The sequence below is a fragment of the Actinia tenebrosa genome, unplaced genomic scaffold (genome assembly GCF_029948245.1).
Source record: "Actinia tenebrosa isolate PJP-AT-01 unplaced genomic scaffold, QUT_ActTen_1.0 PGA_scaffold11__36_contigs__length_13525064, whole genome shotgun sequence".
Classification (NCBI taxonomy): Eukaryota; Metazoa; Cnidaria; class Anthozoa; order Actiniaria; family Actiniidae; genus Actinia; species Actinia tenebrosa.
Window position 1 is genome coordinate 12974075 of NW_028292571.1, and position 19033 is coordinate 12993107.

General features: G+C 39.0%; 1 protein-coding gene across 1 annotated transcript in view; it reads right to left on the minus strand.

Annotated features, from left to right (window-relative positions):
- Window positions 1-18261, minus strand: part of LOC116288173 (uncharacterized) — a 28185-nt gene extending 9924 nt beyond the window's left edge. The window contains exons 1-2 of the mRNA XM_031694925.2: window positions 18143-18261; window positions 121-14920 (exon numbers count right to left, since the gene is read on the minus strand). Coding sequence (XP_031550785.2) covers window positions 121-14920; window positions 18143-18184 — 14842 coding nt within the window. The 5' untranslated portion in view covers window positions 18185-18261. The remainder of the gene's footprint in view (window positions 1-120; window positions 14921-18142) is intronic.
- Between the last annotated feature and the right edge of the window lie 772 nt (window positions 18262-19033).

The window sequence follows — 19033 nt, forward strand, 5'->3', positions numbered from 1 at the left end:
TTGTTTTGTCTCCCAGATTTGGAATTAATGTTAAGGGGTCTTATATGACCTATAAAACAGTTTTGTGGCACTAAATATTGAGTTACCGAAATTGTAAGCATTTAACAAACATCAACCTACCATTGCTGCAGTTTTGTCCAGTGTATCCAACGTTACAGTAGCATGTCGTATTGGAATATGTTGTCAAATCATAGTTACATTGTCCATGACCACTGCATAGCTCTTCTGGTACACAAACACTGCAGTCAAGTGGCTTTCTCGTCCATCCAATTTCACAGTAGCAAGTTCCGTTAATGTCACATGTCCCGTGACTACTACATCGTACATTTGGATCACAGAAAGAGCAGTTATTTCCTCCAAAGTACGAAAAACAATCGCATGATCCATCTCGCAAGCACTGTCCGTGACCAGAGCAAATCTCATTTGAATCGCACCCTGAGCACCTTCCATAGGGCTCAAACCATTGTCGCGCCCATCCTTTGTTACACGTACACACATACCCTCCATCATAGTCTTGACACTGTGAGTTTTCAATACATGAGTGCATGCCAAGTTGACACTCATTTATATTAGTACAGTTTTGCCCATCTCCAGTCCAACCTTGGTCACACTTACAGATATATGTGCCAGGAATGTTGTAGCACGTTGCGTGACTACCACAAAGTTGGCTTCCATTGTTGCATTCATCAATATCAGTACACCTAAACCCGTTTCCACTGTAGCCTTTGGTGCACTCACAATCATACCCACCAGCATTGTTCCTACACACCGCTCTAGGATGACAGTTATTCATTGAACTATTGACGCATTCATTAATATCCTCGCAGAATGTGCCGTTTCCTTGGTAGCCCCCTTTACAGCGACAAATATATCCTCCTTCAATGTTAAGGCAAGTAGCATTCTCATGACAACTATAGTTTCCCAGCATACATTCATTTATGTCAGTACAGTTTGTTTTTCCGTCTCCTCTGAAACCTTGATTACAAGAGCACTCAAAAGAACCAATGGTGTTATTACAGGAAGCGTTTGAATGACATGTGCCATTGAGCTTGCACTCATCCTCATCACGGCAGTTTCTAGAATCGTTGCTATAGTAACCTGGATTGCATATGCATTTATAAGAACCTAGAGTATTTTCACATCCAGATATTGATGCAGAACAGTTATGTATGAACATGGGAGGTACTGGGCTACTTGAATTGGTCGAGTTGAACATGGAATGCCAAGGAAACGTCAATACAGTCACTGTTCTATTTGCGCTGTCTGCTTCGACATTTAATTGAGAATCCACGCAGTCGAGTGTTTTGGAGTCATCTTGATTACATGCACAGACAAGACTACTGTTTGTTGTTTGGCTGTTATTGGAAAATGTGTAGTATATACACGCTAGCTCAGATGCGCATATCCCATGCTTGCATTCTTGTAGACGACCGTCAATGCGTTGAGTCAAGGTGGCATGACATTCGTTAATCTCAAAGCAGCTACCTCCAATGTCAAAGAAACCCTCTTGGCATTTGCACTGATATGAACCTGGCGTATTCACGCATTCAGCATTGTCTGGGCATTTATACTTTTCAGGGCTAAGGCATTCATCTCTATCCACACAGTTGGCGCCACTTGGGTCTTCAATGTAACCGATGGGGCAGACACAGTAGTGATCAAGACCAGAGACAACACATGTCATGTTAGCTCCGCAAGTGTTATTTTCAGCTGTGCACGGATTAAACACCTCGCACGTGCTGTTGTTTATTGCATCACAATGGCATTCATAACCTCCCAAATTATTAATGCACACAGGGGCATATGCCGGGCAGTCGTATGTTTCCCAGATACATTCGTCGATATCTGCACACTCTCTTCCCACGTTACGGTAACTGCCTATACACGAACAAACTTCGTTAGCCTCAACGTCACTGGTCATGTTACTGACGGTTGTGTTAGGCATGGTCGCTGATGAGTTTATACATTTATAGTTCGTGCAAGTTTTGCCAATGTCTTCGAAACCATCTCGACAGCTGCAGTGATAACTTCCATTGGTATTTTTACATGTTGCAAATTCACTGCATTTGTTAATTCCAAGGGCACACTCGTCTATATCTTCACATTCGCCACTTCCCGTTTGATTAAAGATCCATCCATTTTTACAAGAACAGAGAAAGCTCCCGAGAGTATTTCTGCACACTTGGTTTTCACCGCAAGTATCATTATAATCACACTCATCCACATCTGTGCAAAACCATCCATCACCTCTCCAGCCTGCGTTGCACGTGCAATTAAACCCACCGATAGTGTTCTCGCATTGAGCATTTGATACTCTGTTAACTCTTGAGCAGTTGTCTAGCTCTTCAGTGCATTCATCAACATCAATGCAGTTCTCTTTTACAAAATGAGGAGGATTTGCGATCCAAGTACACGATAACTTATTTGTTACATTTTTGGTTTCTTCAGTGTTGGTAGTATTCGCCTCTGCCCAACCTTCTTCACAGACACAATTGTAGCTCCCAATCGTGTTGACGCACTTTTCATTTCCACGGCATGTATGTAACCGAGCTTCACATTCGTTAATATCATAGCAGTTCAATCCATCCCCTGAATATCCTTCCAGACATTTACAGGTATAACTTCCCAATGTGTCAACACATACAGCTTTGTTGCTGCAGTTGTTTTGGTTGGTAGTACATTCATCGATGTTCTCGCAAAACAACCCATTACCTCTCCAGCCCTTATCACAATAGCATTCAAACTTTCCACTCATATTTACGCATTTGGCATTGTTGGAGCAAACCTCACTTCTGTTAAAGCATTTCCCTTGCTCAAAGCACTGATATCCGTCTCCATAGTAACCTGGTTTACATTGGCATCTTATGAAAGGTAGTGAGTCGTTTACAGTAATGCATTCTGCATTTTGGTCACATAAATTGAAATGAGAATCGCTTCGGCATCCACCACAGTCAAGGCCGTCATAGCTGCACTTTTTGACGTCGCATTCTTTATCACACCAACCATCATTGACAGAATTTATCGAGCAGCCAGGGACACAGTTGCAATCACCACCATCGAAATTGCAGATTCGATTGTTACACTGTTCATTGCAGATTCCATCTCCAATTATTTCTTCTGGACAATTTTCTGGAGGACAAGTACAATCCTGTCTGTCATAAAGACATGAAGCTGTCAAACAATTAGGTTCGCATTTTCCATTCCCGATGGAAGAATGTGGACATCCGGGAGCGCATTCGCAATCAGTTGCGTCGTAAGAGCATTGGGATACAACGCATTCGGTTTGGCATTTTCCATCTCCAACCATAGCCATCGTACATCCTGTATGACACATTTCCACTATTGGTTTTGGACAGTCTCCCTCGTCGTAATTGCATGCTTTTACATTACAGACTGAATCGCAAGAGCCATCTTTCAAGAACAAAGATTGGCAGCCAGGACTACAGGGACTTTTTATTTCATTCTCATGTTTGAGGCAGTCCTGTCCATCAAAACCACAGGCAGACACATTGCAAATCAAGTCACAGAAACCATTACCGACCATAGAAGGTAAACATTCGTTCGGACACAAATTGGAAACTTGAAACTCGGTAACGCAGTCCCCAAAATCGAACAAGCATTCCTTGGTATTGCATTCTTTATCACAAACGCCGTTACCTTGTAATGTTAAGTCACAGCTACAAGATTCTTTCATTTCGCAATCTCCGTTATCGAAGGAGCAGCTCTCGAAATTGCATTCACGATCACAGAAACCATCTCCTACCATAGATGACTTGCATCCTTGACTACATTCAGTTTCCTTGACACAGTCTCCTTTGTCATAGCCACAAATGGTTGTATTACAGGACATATCACACGTATCGTCACCTAACCATGGCTTTGGGCAAGTGCAAACATTCAAACAGTCGTTTCCATCAAACTCGCACAAAGGTGTATTACAGTTGGAGTCGCACGTCCCATCACCAATCCAAATGTCCAAACACGAGGCCGTGCAGAGTTTAACTGTAGAACAGTCGTTGCCTTTCCATCCACGTTCGCAGACACACTGACCATGAATACAAGCACCATGGCTTGAGCAATTGTTAGGGCATCTACTAGTCTTGCAGTCAATACCTTCATAATCTGTATCACATAAACATGACCCATGCGCGCTGCATATACCATGACCATAGCAGGAAAGAACTCCATCACATTTGTTTTCGTAACTTTGAATTTTGTATTGATATTGTGTACATAAATCGTCATGCTCTTCCTGTGCAATTTCTAAATGGAAAAACGAGCCTGTAGAAAAGTTACTATCTACTTTGACATATATCAGTTGTTCATATCTTTGAAGAACCTGTAGCGCTACTTCGAATTCTTTAGGGTTTTTCAGCGATTTCGTGTTAATATCAATTGTTTGGCTTTCTTCATTTGGTGTTAGATAAGAGGAAGCTTCTGATCCAATTTCAGTTATCTGTTGAGCCAGTGCCACAATCATTTGACCTTTGGTGGAATTTTTAGTAAGGAGAGCATTGAAATGTTTTGTCATTGTTGCTTTGTACTTACTATAGACCATTGGACTTGTTAATGCTGATGATACTAGCATTTCTGATACTATGCCCCCCGAAAGTCCAAAAACACTGAGTGCTCCTCTTGTAATTTCTATTTTATCCTCTCTTGTCATTTTGAACAGTTTGTATAGTACATGCCAACTTTTGTCAGTGAAAATTTCAAACTGCATATTTTGTGTCATTTGTATTTGTCTTCTAAAAGTTGATTGGTCGAGGCAGTCCCCGTCATCAAAATTACATTCAGATACATTACACCTTGTGTCGCATATTCCATTTCCCAAGTCATGCAGCTGAACACGACCCAAAGCACATGGTAATAGATATTCCTCGGGATTTCTTGGGGTACCTTCTCGTGTTAATGTTACCTCGAAGTAGTTTGGTAATATTGGGTTCCCTTCCAACGCTCCGAACCCCAAGATGCCACCTGCCTGTACACTCGTAATATTCAGCGGTCTTATATGTGAAATGTTTATTACACAGTTTTCCCACTCAGAGCCTGGCCATCCACTAATCAAGACAAAATCCTTGCCGGTCTCAATATTTCCAGAGATAGGAGAAGGTATTGAAGTATTGTCAGGAACCAACAGTTGCGTTGTAGTACTTAGAGTATTACATCCTTCAACAGGCACTCCAGTGCAGGGATCAATGGCGTTCCACGTACATTGTGATAAAGTTTTACATTGTTCCTCATCACTTACATTTTTGCAGAACAAGCTGTCATCTTCTTTCGCTAGTGACCCATAAAGGCCACAGTAGCTGTTCTTGTTGACAAGATTTTTGGACCCACGTAGCAGCCTTGGGAAAAATGGATGAAATGTTGCTTTTTTGGGATGATTGAGGCACAATTTGTTGGTGTTTGATACTGGAATCGTAATGACAGCGTTAGGAGCCAGTATTAATCTCCCATCATCGTGAGAAGGCAGGTCTTCTAGCTTAATGTGAAATAATCTGGCAATGGAATCTGCAGTGTCTTTGAAACCAATTCTATAAATGCATCCCATTTTGGAACACTCAGGGCCGTAATAACCTGTAACGCAAGTACATTTCCCAGACCTACACTTTCCAAAACTTCCACTGCATTTGTTATCTGTATAACAGTTGCGACCACATTGACCTGTAAACCAGTCTTGTTTGTTACAGAAGCCAGGCTGAAGTGGTCCATTTTTGCTTCCTTCAGTACAGAACCCACTCGTACTGGGGTGCACTTTATCGAATGAACACCAACCACAACCAGAATTCTGCATGCATTCTTCACAATTCGAGTGATTTGAACATGGGTTACGACATGGAAGGTTTGTAATATGCTTAAGAGGTTGACAAGCAGACATGTTCATTTTCTGAATGCACTTTGACGATTCTCCACACCAACTGCAGTTGCCTTTTCCTCCAAATGACAAACACTCACCGCAACTTTTCCATGACGCACAGGCATCATGTAAATCGTTTTTGTCATTTTTCTGCTTGATTCTTTGGGACAAATAAGACGCTAAAAATCCCAAACAAATGCTACTTGATGATTGATGATCCTCGCGTTTACTAGTGCTTTTTATTTGCTCTGCAACGTGATTGAGGAAGGGTAAAAGATTCAAGTTCTTCTGTGGAAATTTAGTTTTCAAAGTGTCGAGGAAAACGTCATACCGGTTTTTGGAAACAAATGGTAGCGTTATTGCATTTGCGAGATTCGGGCAATAGTAGTTGTAAATGACATCAGATAGCTTCAACGTGCTATTGTCTACCATACCGCCAATAAGATACCCATCTACTGAACCAATTATCCTTGCCTCTCGCAATACTATTTGATTACAATAATAATCATTACCCATATTTGCCCGCCAAAAATTGAGAATGTCATTTTCTTGGATTTCTAACAATCCTTCAAGCAGCTGAACAACAGTTACATTTCTGATTTTTTTGCATTGATATCTGACTGATCCAACATCGGAATCAGCATCTTTCATTAACGAAGCAAGTATACCAGCATAAACCAAAGCCATATCTACCTCGGAACCGTTGATGGAATAAATCCTTTTCTGGTTTACAACTTTGCTATATGGCTTATTCAAGTTCTTAGTCGATAGAGGGTTTAGAGTTGCAAAATACTTCCATGCAGGAGGGTCGCTGTAAGTGATGAAATCTTTTGATGACTTAGTCATTTCCCAAGCTAGATTTGCAATATCTTGAAGTGGTTTTCCCTCCCATTTCCTCTCAAGTCCAGAAATATCGCAGTACATTTGGTCACAAGGCGTTCCCCAGATTTTCAAAATATAGGTACTGTTGACAGAGCTAACGAGGTTTCGCGCGATAACAGTCATTTTATATATTCCCGATAAACCAAAGTAGTGTGTTATTGACTTTGTTATATTGTATGATGTTGTGTTATCTCCAAATATAATATCAAATGTAACATTAGTACCTCCTGATGATGGTACAATTTCAAGTGGACGACACGGCCGTCTATCTCCATTTATCATCAGTTTTATGTTTGAAGCCGGTTCTTGTATAACAACACTTGTTTCATCAGATGCATTGCTTATTGTATTTCGGGCAAATACACCAACTTTGTAGATACCCGGTTTGTTGAAAATATAGGTTTGGTAAGAAGAACTGTTGTAAGTGTCCTGAAATGAAAACTTGTATTCCACGTTGATCCCTGAGAGAGTAAAAGCGGCAATATTTACAGGAGCCCCAACTGCGCTTGCCTCATCTACAATGATTGATACCTCTCTTATTGGTGTGTAACAGCTTATGCCATCTCCTATCCATCCACTTCTGCAAATGCACTTAAATGACTCTCCGCGTTCGCCCGTGCGTAAACATGTAGCATTTGGATGACAGTTGTTTTCACCGGTGATGCATTTGCCTTTGTTTTCGAGATCTTCTACAAACGCTGTTTTTTCAATATCATCCCTAATTGCTTTTTGAAGATTTTCATTTGCGGTTTCGGATTCTTTCAACGCTTTGTTTTTCGTTGCTCTTTGCATTGCTTCTAAGTCTTTGTTGCGTTTTAGTTCCCTTTCTTGAGCTCGAAGTTTAGTTATTGTGTTACTTTGCTTCCCTTCCAGTTCGCCTTTTCTACGCTCAAGATAACTCTTCTCGCTTGTCAAAACATCTCGTCGATAGTAAAGTGAACGCTTGCCAAACCAGCGAAAAACTTTCTTTATTTTTCCAAGCGCGTTACGAATTCCTCTGGCTATTTCGTCAAATATCTTCTTGGCTATTCTTTCGATATTTCTGGCAACGTTCTTAATGCCCTCTGCAATGGCTTTTACAATTTTCTTTGCTTGCTTTACCACATTTTCTAGTCTCACTACCTTTCTGATGGTATTAGACAAGTTTTCCCTTATTCGCCCGAGTTTTTGGTTAACGTCTCGTAAGACGTTACCAACGGCTTTGACCGTTTCCTTGGCCTTCTTTACTGCTTTTTCTGCTGTTTCTCTTAAAGCTTTCGCAGCTTTTATTGCAACCTTTTTGGCTTTTTCAGCAACTTTGGCGACTTCTTTTGCAGCATTTGCCACTTTATTTGCAAGTCTGCCAATCTCCTTGGCAACGCTGCCAATGAATTTATGACCTGCTTTCAAAAGATCTTTCACAATCTTAATGGCAGCTTTACCAATCTTGATGACCCCATCCATAAGTGCTTTCAAATATTTTTCAGGATTTAGCGAGAAAAGGCTTTTGATTAACGATAGCGCTTTGTCTTTGAGCCAGTTTAAAACTAATCTTGGTATTCTATCTGGTCTGCAATCTTTCGTATCGACTTCGAGTTCTGGCAACGAGATTTTCTCCCCAATAAAATGAAACGAAATTAGCAAGGAACTCTTTCCTGGTAAGGATATTTTCAAGTCGACAAGAACACCAGCATTCAGTTTAATTCTTCCAATGTTTTTCCCGAATAATTTGAGATCACCAAGGTCAATGTTCACTCCAATGTTTATTAGTGCGCTTCCTTTCAATTTAAAGGACAACCCATTCCTTATTATTTCTAATTGAAGTGACGAGCCCATGAAGTTTGTCTTTGCAAGGACTTCCGTTGTTCGCAATGAATTCTGGATGCGTAAGTAGCTATCGAAAAATTTGATGCCTACAAACTCTACACCAACTTTACTAGAAAGAAGAAACTCCCCAGAACGGAAAGATGCCTTCACGAATCCATTAAACTTCAGCAGGCCAAGAAAGTTGAATTTTAGCTGCCCTGAAACAAGGATTTCTCTTACAGAAACGTAGGCGCTTCCGGTTAATAGCTTTGTACCAAAAAGATAAAGAGAACATTGCCCTCCAAGAAGCAGTGGGTTCGACATGTCCTTTAGATTAATCATTGCTCTGGCCTCAAGGTCTAACTTTACAACATCTGTGAATCCAGCTTCCAAAGTAAAGTTGAGGTCTGCGTCTATCATACTTTTTGCTTTTATTTTTAAATTCAGAGACAACAAAAGCGTATCCAAGGATGCAAGTACAAGAGCATCATCCCCAGTAGCAACAACTGGATATTTCCACAAGTGTTTGTTATCTTTAAGTTCATCTGGTGTGGATGCTGCAAATTTGAGAGAGGCAAGGTTGAAAGCACCGATGTTTATTCCTGCATCTACGATTCTGTACTTTAATGGCACAATCTTTAAAAGCCATTTAAGTTTAAACGTCTTAAAATAGTTTAAGTAACCAATGAGGAAGCTCTTTGAATCAAGTGGGGGAATGTCAAGCACCAATTGTGTTTGTCCCATATATTTTGGTAACTGTACCATCGTCTTGTAGTTTTCATGATTCAATTTCACGACTAACAAATCCTTGCTTGCGTTAACGCCACCGAAATCGTTGATTGACAGAAGATAATCTTTGTCTGTGAAGAATTTGAAGAGTCCATTTAGCAAATTAGCGAACACTACAAAATCCTTGAATCCAGGTCGTTTATGGTACACGGTCACTGTAGGTTGGACGTCGTTCAAAAGAGGAAAACTCAAATGGAAAGGAGCTGCAAATATTGGGATTGGATAAATCCCAAATATCACAAAATAGCAATCCTTACAGATGATTCGTGTTTCGAAATCCATAGCGTTGACAAGGAGCGGGTTTTGTTTCGGTAGGTGAGACAAAGGAATTAGAAACGGTAAATTCCAAATATAAACCTCAATGTCGATGTTTACAAACGGAAAGTTAAAGAAAGTTCCAATTGTAAATTCTCGAAAAAGCACACCACTCATAAAAAATGGAAAGCTCAGCACGTTTGGGACGATAAGGGATTCTCCATTAGCAACCTTAAGAGACAACTGAATTGGACCATTGTGCGGTAAAGTGACTGACGTCAATATTGAATCTGGAAACTTTGGGTTCAGAAACTGCTCCATTCCTCTTGGAAGGTTATTTGTGTCTATATTTATTTTTCTCAAGAGTTTTTTGATGTTAGGCGGAGGCCACAAAGGAAAATTCTTTGCAAACAAACGACCAAGTATTGGAATCTTTTCTATAAATTTCCAAAGAAACCGCGGTGTGACAGGAATGCAAAGCTTGTCTATGCCTTGCACATCAACGCTGGACTCGAAGCCATCATCGGTATAGGAAAACGACGGTGACTTCAGATACACGTAGGAATCTGGGTTGCAAAGCCAAGTAAAGTCACATTTAAATTCTCCATCTCCAAGCTTTTTACAAGGGATAATGTTTTCAAGAATTGGAAGAGTTTTCATCTGAAGCCTCAGAGGTCTTTCGTCATCAGGATGAATTACAACTGCCATCTTTACCTCATCGTCAAATACGTTAAAAGGTAAAAGCCAGTTTAGCTTTTGAAACCCTGAGACGTCTATGTCAGCGCTGATTTTTACCACATCATCGTAGGGAAAAAGTATCTTAGGCTTGTGAAATTGAATGCGAAGATCCAAGTCTATTCCTCCAAGTCTAGCACCAATTTTTAAATCCAAAATCTTTTTCTTTATCTCTAGTGCTACATGCTTGTCATCAGAAGAAAACCTTAACCCGGCCTCAAGATTTTGAAGCCCAGCGTCTATTTTTCTTTGTATACCGCTGATGGAGGCCATGATATTTGCATTTATGGACCAAGTACTTCTTTTTTTTTGAAGTTCCAATTTGGAGACCTTTAGTTTGGCGCGGAACATGTTCTTCAGCCGATCAGGCAATGGCAGCGGAAAGCTAAAGCCGGCATCAAAACCATTGAGATCACATAGTATATAAATATCTTGCAATTGAAAGTCGGGTTTTCGGAAAGTCATGTTAAGTTTATTAAGCGTAAGGGATTTAGCTTTGAAAAAGCCTTTCGGTATTAGCCTAAGAAGCTCTCCACTTCCAACTAAACCTGCGAGATCTTCAATATCCAAGCCGCTGTTCAATACACTTTTTGCTTCCAAGTAAAACATCTTTGGTTTGATATACAGGGATGTCTGAATTGTCTCTTTTCCAATTTTGGTTAACAATTCTAAATGTGCATTAACTTTTCTATGGACCGCATCAAAAGGAAAAATAACATCCATGTACAATTTGACATTTCTTATCGATAGTTTAAGCGGAAGGTCAATATCGCTCAAATCCGACTGAAGAAAGCACTTGACTCGTTCAACTCGTGAAGTTGGTTTAAGGCTAAAAGTGAGTTCCAAATCTGTTAGTTGTATATCGGTTACCTTGGCGAGCCATTTCGACGGGAAAAAGGATTTGATATCAATTCCACCAAAAAGAATTGATGCTGCCTTAGCAAGCGTTAATTTGGTGCTTGAGTCCGGAATGATTTTTAGGGTCCAATCTGAGGACGGAGGCGTTGGGATTACTATAGACGACCATACGCTAAAGCCATTACTGGAAGATCCAAATCGTACCAAGCAATTTATAAACCCTGAAACTTGTAAACCTCCTTTGATCTGCACATCAAGATCTACTGTGAGCCTTTCTATTGCAAGCCAATTCTTTATCAAGTTTACCCGGGAAAGAAGGTGAAATTTAGTGTCGAATCCATCAATGGTAAATCTTGTCAATGGAGGTACCATCCGCAGATTGAATTTTTCAAATGTCATGCTGTACCTTGAAAATTCATCTGGAAGCAAGGACTTCAGATCAAAGTTTGGCGTTGGTAGTAAAAGGTTCGCTATTTCGTCTAAGCTCAAGCCACGGGGAAAATCTTTAAATCCTGGTATTCCTCTGAATAGAAATTGTATAGGCACAAATCTCTGTAGTCTTGCCAAGCGTTGTCTTGAGGAATATTGAAATGGAATTCGAAAGGGAAGAGGATACTTAAATATCGTTATTTTTCCAAACAATTGAGCTTTAAACTTGTACGGTAAGTACCAAATTTCGAAGGTCATATCTTGAAAAGTTACAGGTAGTCCAGGAATGTTCCAGGAATTGAGTGCAGTTGTTGACATGTTAAGAGATTTAAGTGATGTTGCATCCCCAGACCTGAACTGTGCATGAAAAGCATTGATGCGAATTGGGCCTATCAAATCAGATACGGGATTTATTAGACCATTTGGTATTATTTTCCCAACCAACGGCATTAATAAAACATCGGACATCTTAATGGTGACTGGAGTCGTCAATTCAAAAGCAACCGAAAGTGATACAGTTTTCTTCAAATCGCACTTCAAAGGGAAAGAGACTTTTCTTCCGTTTCGTGTAAGTTCCATTATTCCGTAGATTGTAATGTCATAGTCAACTTTTATATCGTAAAACTCGGTTGCCTTGATTCTTAAAGAGACATGCTTCATTGTAAAGAATTTACTGAAGAAAGACCAATCTTGCAGAAAATGTATTTCAATCTCGATGCCAGTTAACCTTTTAAGATCCTTGGATAAGTACAGATCAGCTTGTTGAATTTCAAACTTTGTATCTGAAAGGCCAAGTAAGTTCCCATTAGGTGGTTTGATTTTCGGTAGTATTTGACGAAACGTTTCTGTAATAAACCTTGAAACTCCTAAGAAAGTTACTGACTTTAGCAATCGAAACATTGGTTTCTGGAAGGCATTGGAATCAAACTGAACATCAAATGCAATTCCACCGATGCTAAAGTTACCGTATACATCGTACAATTTATCGGTGATGTTCAGCTGCAAGGCGTCTACGTACAAAATACCAAGACCACCCACATTCCATCTTCTTGGACACTTTGCATGTAATGCCATGGCTTTCATTTTTCTTAAAGAGTTTGTGAACGCAATTTCGAGTTTATTCAAATGAAGTTCGGGTAGATAAGAACCTAGGATAACTGGAAACCTTATGCCTGTCGATGACTGGAGAAATCCTTCGATATCTTGAAACCTTCCTTTAACTGCTTTAGTACCTTTTCCAAGAGCAATGGTGATGTTTTGAATCGATGATGTCGGAATGTTCATTTGGAAAGGAACCTTCATTGCTCCCGAGACCAGGTTTATGTTTCCTTCAATTGTCATGGCAATAGACCTGCCCACGATGACATCGAGTGTTATTGTAATATCTTGAGCAACAAAAAAGTCCTCAAAAAGTTTCCAGGAGTATTTGGGAAGAGCTGCTGTCATCTTCAGTTGCTTCACTGAGCGAAAATTCTGCGTAAGGATAACAGAGATTGACAGTATAGTACAATCCTTAATGTTCTCCAGTCCTACTCTCTTTAGATTCAATCTTAGATCTTCACCGTTGAGTAACTTTGATAGTCTATTTGCGAATGTACTGATATGGTCTTTTAGATTAATTTTGTCGTCGGATATTGTAATGACTGGGTTTGTATTTGTTGGCCAACTCAACCGGGCATTTGTCGAAACCCCAAGGAACTCCAGTTGTCCACTCAGTGTATAGTGGTTGTTAGAATAGTAAAGTGATGCTTTTGAAATGCGAACATAATTCAGGTCCCATGTCTCGAACGAATGAAGCTCGAAACCACTTACCACTGGAACGGAGATAAAATTTGATGGGAATTCAAGTTCCAACTTAGTTACGTCAACATAATTAGCTTTAGAAAGTATATCCTTGAAAATATCTGGAAGATTAGCAATACCTTCGATCTTCAGAACATTTGCGAAATTTACTTGGAGTACTCTTCCTGGCAATAAACTGACAGTTAAAGGCTGAATCCTGTGAGGGATCTGAATAGAAAACGGATATTCGAGGAATTTTGGATTGCCAAGAACAATTGTTCCTGTGATACTTACATTAACGTTTGGATTCTCATTCAGAGAGGTAATCTTCAAGTTGACAGCTGTATCTTGGACGCTAGTGGCCAAAAGATTGTTGTTAAAAATGCTCCACGCCTTTGTAAGTTTGAAGACCATTGAAATGTTTACTACATTTTTGGGCGTATTTGAAAATGCGATATCAAAACTTTCTAAGCGTCCACCTAAATTGGAACCATATATCTTCACGTAAGAGAAATCTGGGAGAGAAACAAGGGATCTGGCCACGGTTTTTCTCAAAATATATCTTGTCATTTCTTCCAAATCCCTTAACACTATTTTATCATCAAGCTGAAGTGCATTCCCATGGTTATTATCATATCGCAAGCGCACGAACTGCTTCCCTATTCTTGCTGTAGCGGAAAATTTAACATCAGACTTCATGATTTTCAGTTGAGCATCATTCAAGGTGAAGTCCCCGCCAATATTCCATGCCTCATTCGCAACAGCTTCAAAAACGACGTTGGAGATATTTGACAGTCCGGGTTCAATAGTCAAATCCAGATTTGTGATTTTCATTTTTGGCAAAGCTTTCCAGACCATATCTGGAATGTTCAGACCTCGTGATATCGTCAGGAATTTCATTATGTGTTTGTAAGAGGTAACGGCGTTGGGATTATGAGCTTTTACTTGCAAAGGCTCAGTTGTTATATCCGGCAAAATAAACTCTACCGGAAGAGCATGCGTACTATCCATTGAAGCAAGGCTTACGATATTCCCTAAAGATTTGACTGCAAGTAACTTCTGAGGTCGTGGTTGAAAGGTGATAACTATTTGGGGATTCAATACTTTGAAGTAGAACAAAGTAAAAACATCCCATCCTGGGATACTCACCCTAGCACGAACTTCTTTCACATCTCTGTCTTGCAACTTGAGCTCAAGAGCATTCAAGGATAGACCAAAGTTTCCAATCCCTATTTCTCTCAACAAAGGAAAGGTAGAATGAACTCCAAGTTGAGATTGGATTCCGTTTCTGAATGCTTCAAAGTTGGGTATTGAGTGTCCAACGTTTGGGTCGAGCGTAATTGTACAATTTCCGCTCAAGGGCCATGGAAACTGCAGCGACACATTCAAGGAGCCAAAAATTGCTTGAGCCTCGTAGAGGTTTCCTGGCACTGCTTTTATTTGCGTCAGTAGGATATTGCTTGAGTTTCGTAGAACATCCCGCAGTTCGTTGATTGTTGTGCAAGATGCGTTTCCACTGGGAAATTGCCCTGCAGTGAAACCCACCTAACGAGAATAAAAAACACCGCAGAAAAATCAAAAAAATACCGTTGTCTAAGTCATCGATAAGTTATATTTATGCGCAGTTTCGTTATAAAGGGAAAAGGTCAGGACGCAACGGACCTACTCCCCTACACCTCAAAGTTGGAAAGCAAAACATCTCCCAATCCCTCTGTGATTGACTTACAAGGTTCCACCTCCACCTCCACCTCCACCTCCACCTCCACCTCCACCTCCACCTCCACCTCCACCTCTACTTCCACCTCCATCTCCGAAATGAATTCGCATGAATATTTTTCCAAAAAAAGAAAGAAAGAAGAAAAAAAAAACACAAAAAAACACAAAAAAACACAAAAAACAACAGCCTTCCTTTTCTACTAAAAGAACCTCATATATAAAATTTGAGGACAAAAAAAGGAGTTATTTAGGATGATCATGAATTAGCTGCGAAAGTTTCATCGGAAGTCATCGACCGTAATCGAAACTCTTCGTTCGCTTTTTTGAAACCTTTTTCGGATCATGTTTTGTTACGAAGTCAAGAGGCCTCATTAGTATAATCCTTCAGCTGTGAAATATTTGTAGAATAGTTTTACTTGATCTTATCGTATTTTCATTATAGATGCCCGGATCGACTGCTTTGATTGACCTGCATCGACGTTATCATTGTGATCAACATGATGAGGGAACGACGAGAATTTACACATCAAAAAGGTAACTAAGCAAATAAAACCCAAGTGCCTATTTTGACCATTCTATGCTATGTATTTGTATACAAATACACGTAGTGATTTTGTGATTTTTGATATTCAAATAGACCATTCACCATTTTCTATACATTGGTTCATTGGGTCAAACACAAAGCGCTCAAGCGAGGCGCCAAGGTACTTTCAAAGGTTATTCAAATTTGAACCTTGCAACTTCGATGGAATGCTTTGTGTTTGACCAGTAAACCTATGTATGGAAAATGGGGAATTTTCGAGTTCCAAATTACCACCGTGTTCCTTGATTAAATATTCATTATTTTTACTCATGGTTAGCCTCGAATCAGTGTCTAAATATATTCAAAAATACTAACGGTAAAGTAAAGAATGCACAACATAATAATAACTTTATTTAACGAGGCTAAACACATTACCGTCCGAAGACTGATAAACCTGTGGACCTCCCTATATATCTATATTATAAAAAAACTAATAAAACTATATATATCAAGACAAATAAATAAATGGATAAAGTATAAATACGATTAAGAATATTAAATATAAAGAGACAAGTGTCAATAACTTCGCTAAGAGTATAAGAAAATTGTAGAAATTGCCAGAGGAATTTTTAGAGAAGCTGAAAAATCGTAAGTACTCGAGCTCGGTTTCCCATCATGCTTTGTGCTAGAGTTTTGTGTTTGTGTACATTGGTTATTAATTATTTGATTATGGCAAACATTTTAATGCGCAAATGTTTATTCACAATGTGTAAATATTTATCGTACCGCCCCCCAAAAAATAGTTATTATTTTATCGATTTCCAGATCACTAAGATATTCTCGCAATCTGTTCTAGCATATAAACTTAAAGACAATATGTGGAAGATAATTGTATATTATTGTTTTGCAACTTCAAAAGTCCTCAGTTTTTTTAATCCTTAGTTTTTTTTGTTTTTTGTTTTTCTTGCGTTGTTATGAGTTACTATGCGGCATGCAAACCTAAAAAAACTACCTTTGTGCTGACCTAATTCAGAGCGAATTTTGGGCAATTTTATTCTCGCTCGCTTCGCAACACTAGTGCGCCAATTTCACATGATTTTCACTAGGATAATGTGCTTTGATTATCCTAGATTCTAACAGTGCATTTTATTTCAAGATTTTTGAATGTTTAGCCTATTACGGCCAAAAATCAAACAATGCTATTTTTAGTTTTTGGCTTTTTTTCTCCTCTTCTTCAGGTACAATTTTTTGAGATTTTTATAATCTTTTCAGCTAGTACTAATGCAGCCTGTGTATAAATTTGGATGGAAAGTCTTGGGGAGAAAAAAAGTTATGACGCTGCTTGAAAATTCGAAAAACTTTTGAAGCATATAAAACATCGCGCTGTAAAAACATGACCATTGAATGGGTCGATTTAGACGGTACGATTTTCGCCTACAACTATCGTATACGACACGCTCGCGTCATGACACCTACGATTGTTGTAGCTTTTTAAAACATGTTTAAAAACCCTACAACTTTTTTCGTGTTGTACGCGTCTGTCGTAGGCGAGTTGTAGGCTTGATTTACACGCTAAGACTCGAGTTGTAGGATGGCGCGAGCGTGTTGTATACGATAGTTGTAGGCAAAAATCGTACCGTCTAAATCGGCCTTAACATAAACTCAGTTTTAGAATTACTTTCTTTAAAATTTTTAACCTTAATAGGGAACGGTCTAGTGAACTGAAGACATCGAGAGAGAGGGAAGGAGGGGTGTTATACCGCGATTCACTAAATAGTTTCTTATATTTTTGAAACAATTTTTGTCGTTTCAAAATTAAGGTTTCTGATTGGCTAAAGCGCGACGAAAAGGAAAGCTTTATTGCGAGCGCGTTAAAATTTACGCTGTTGCTTGCGCCATAGCGCGCTCGTAAGGAGAATTTCGCTTTTAATCATAGAAAATCGGTCAGGTTTTTTTTTCTTTTTTGTGTGTTAAATTCTTTAGAATCACGATACAAAGCTAATTACGATTTTGAGACAACAATACCACAAAATATAGACGGCGTTGGAAGAAAATATATTCGGTATTGTCGTCTCAAAATTGTAATTAGTTTATAGTCCATTCAATTTCCAAGTCCACCACTGACCTAGGCTTACACAACATAGTCTACTATTTTTTGAATTTAAAACCTGCTTGAAAAGTATTAGGATCATGTTGCGGCGTATTGCGTATGCGTTGCTCAGGCAAGACTATAGTTATGTGGTCTAAAATGGGGCAGATTTGAACTACGCTTAATAGGTCTATTGCCTATGCAATGTTCTGAAGGGATTGGCCATGTCTATAGTGGGACAATATTGGGCGAAGCTAAATGGGTGTATTGCTTATACATTTGCCAAGGGAATAGTCGTGTGGTCTGAAATGGGACAACATCCTTTTTCAATTCCTTTCGCTTATCAGCAAAAAAAAAGAAAATCAAACATGATTAATCTATAAACATTTACTACAAAAAATATTAATAAATGAAAAAATAAATGACCTATGCCACTTACCAGGGATAACACTGCACAGCAGACGTAAAAAATATTATTCATATTCAGTACAAAGAGAGCAAGCCTGTCCGTCTCATGCACCGAATCGATTCACCATTTTCTTACCACCAGAAGATAAGCTAGAAAATAGCAAAGTTTTGTTAGCTATTTTTGTCTACGTGTTTAAACAAGTGAGCTTGACGTACATATGCTTGTAAGGGTCAAACTAAATCAACATTCCCTTGATTGGAATCTTTGATGGGTTTCAGCATGGATGAAGAGCTTAAGAGCATCTGCGAGTTCTGGCTTAATCTTCAAAATTCCTTACGAAAGTTCTCATCGCAGAATACACCAGGATTTAACTATCCAAAAGTCAACAATGAACAAAGCAAAGGAGAGTATTTCTCTAGTTTTCGTCAAATGAAGTTCTCATATCAGCATTAACGTTACTGCACTTTGTTAACAAATTTCAAATAACAAATTTCCAATAGATTTTGAACCTTAAAGTTTTCAAGAAAAAGGCCTGGATGAAAATTACTATGTGTAAATCTGGTTACCTTATCAAATTATATAGTTTTTTCTTTTTTCAATAAAAAGTGGTGTTTAAGCAGACTAATTATCTTGTCACTCTTCCACAAGTACAAACATATATATATATATATGTTTTTTGCAACAACAAGAAACAACTATGACGTCTTTGCTTGACGTTTTGGCTTTTCTTTTTCCACAAAGGAAAATGATTTTCAAGTTTTCGTTGTCAGACTCTTGTTTCATCACGCCCCCAATAAACTTTACTGCACATTCTTTGTTCACTTGAAATACCAGAAAATCTATGTAATCACATATAACAAAAATCCCAATGCGGATCTTGAACGTAAGAGATTTTAAAAAAAAGTGTCTTCAGTAAGAAGG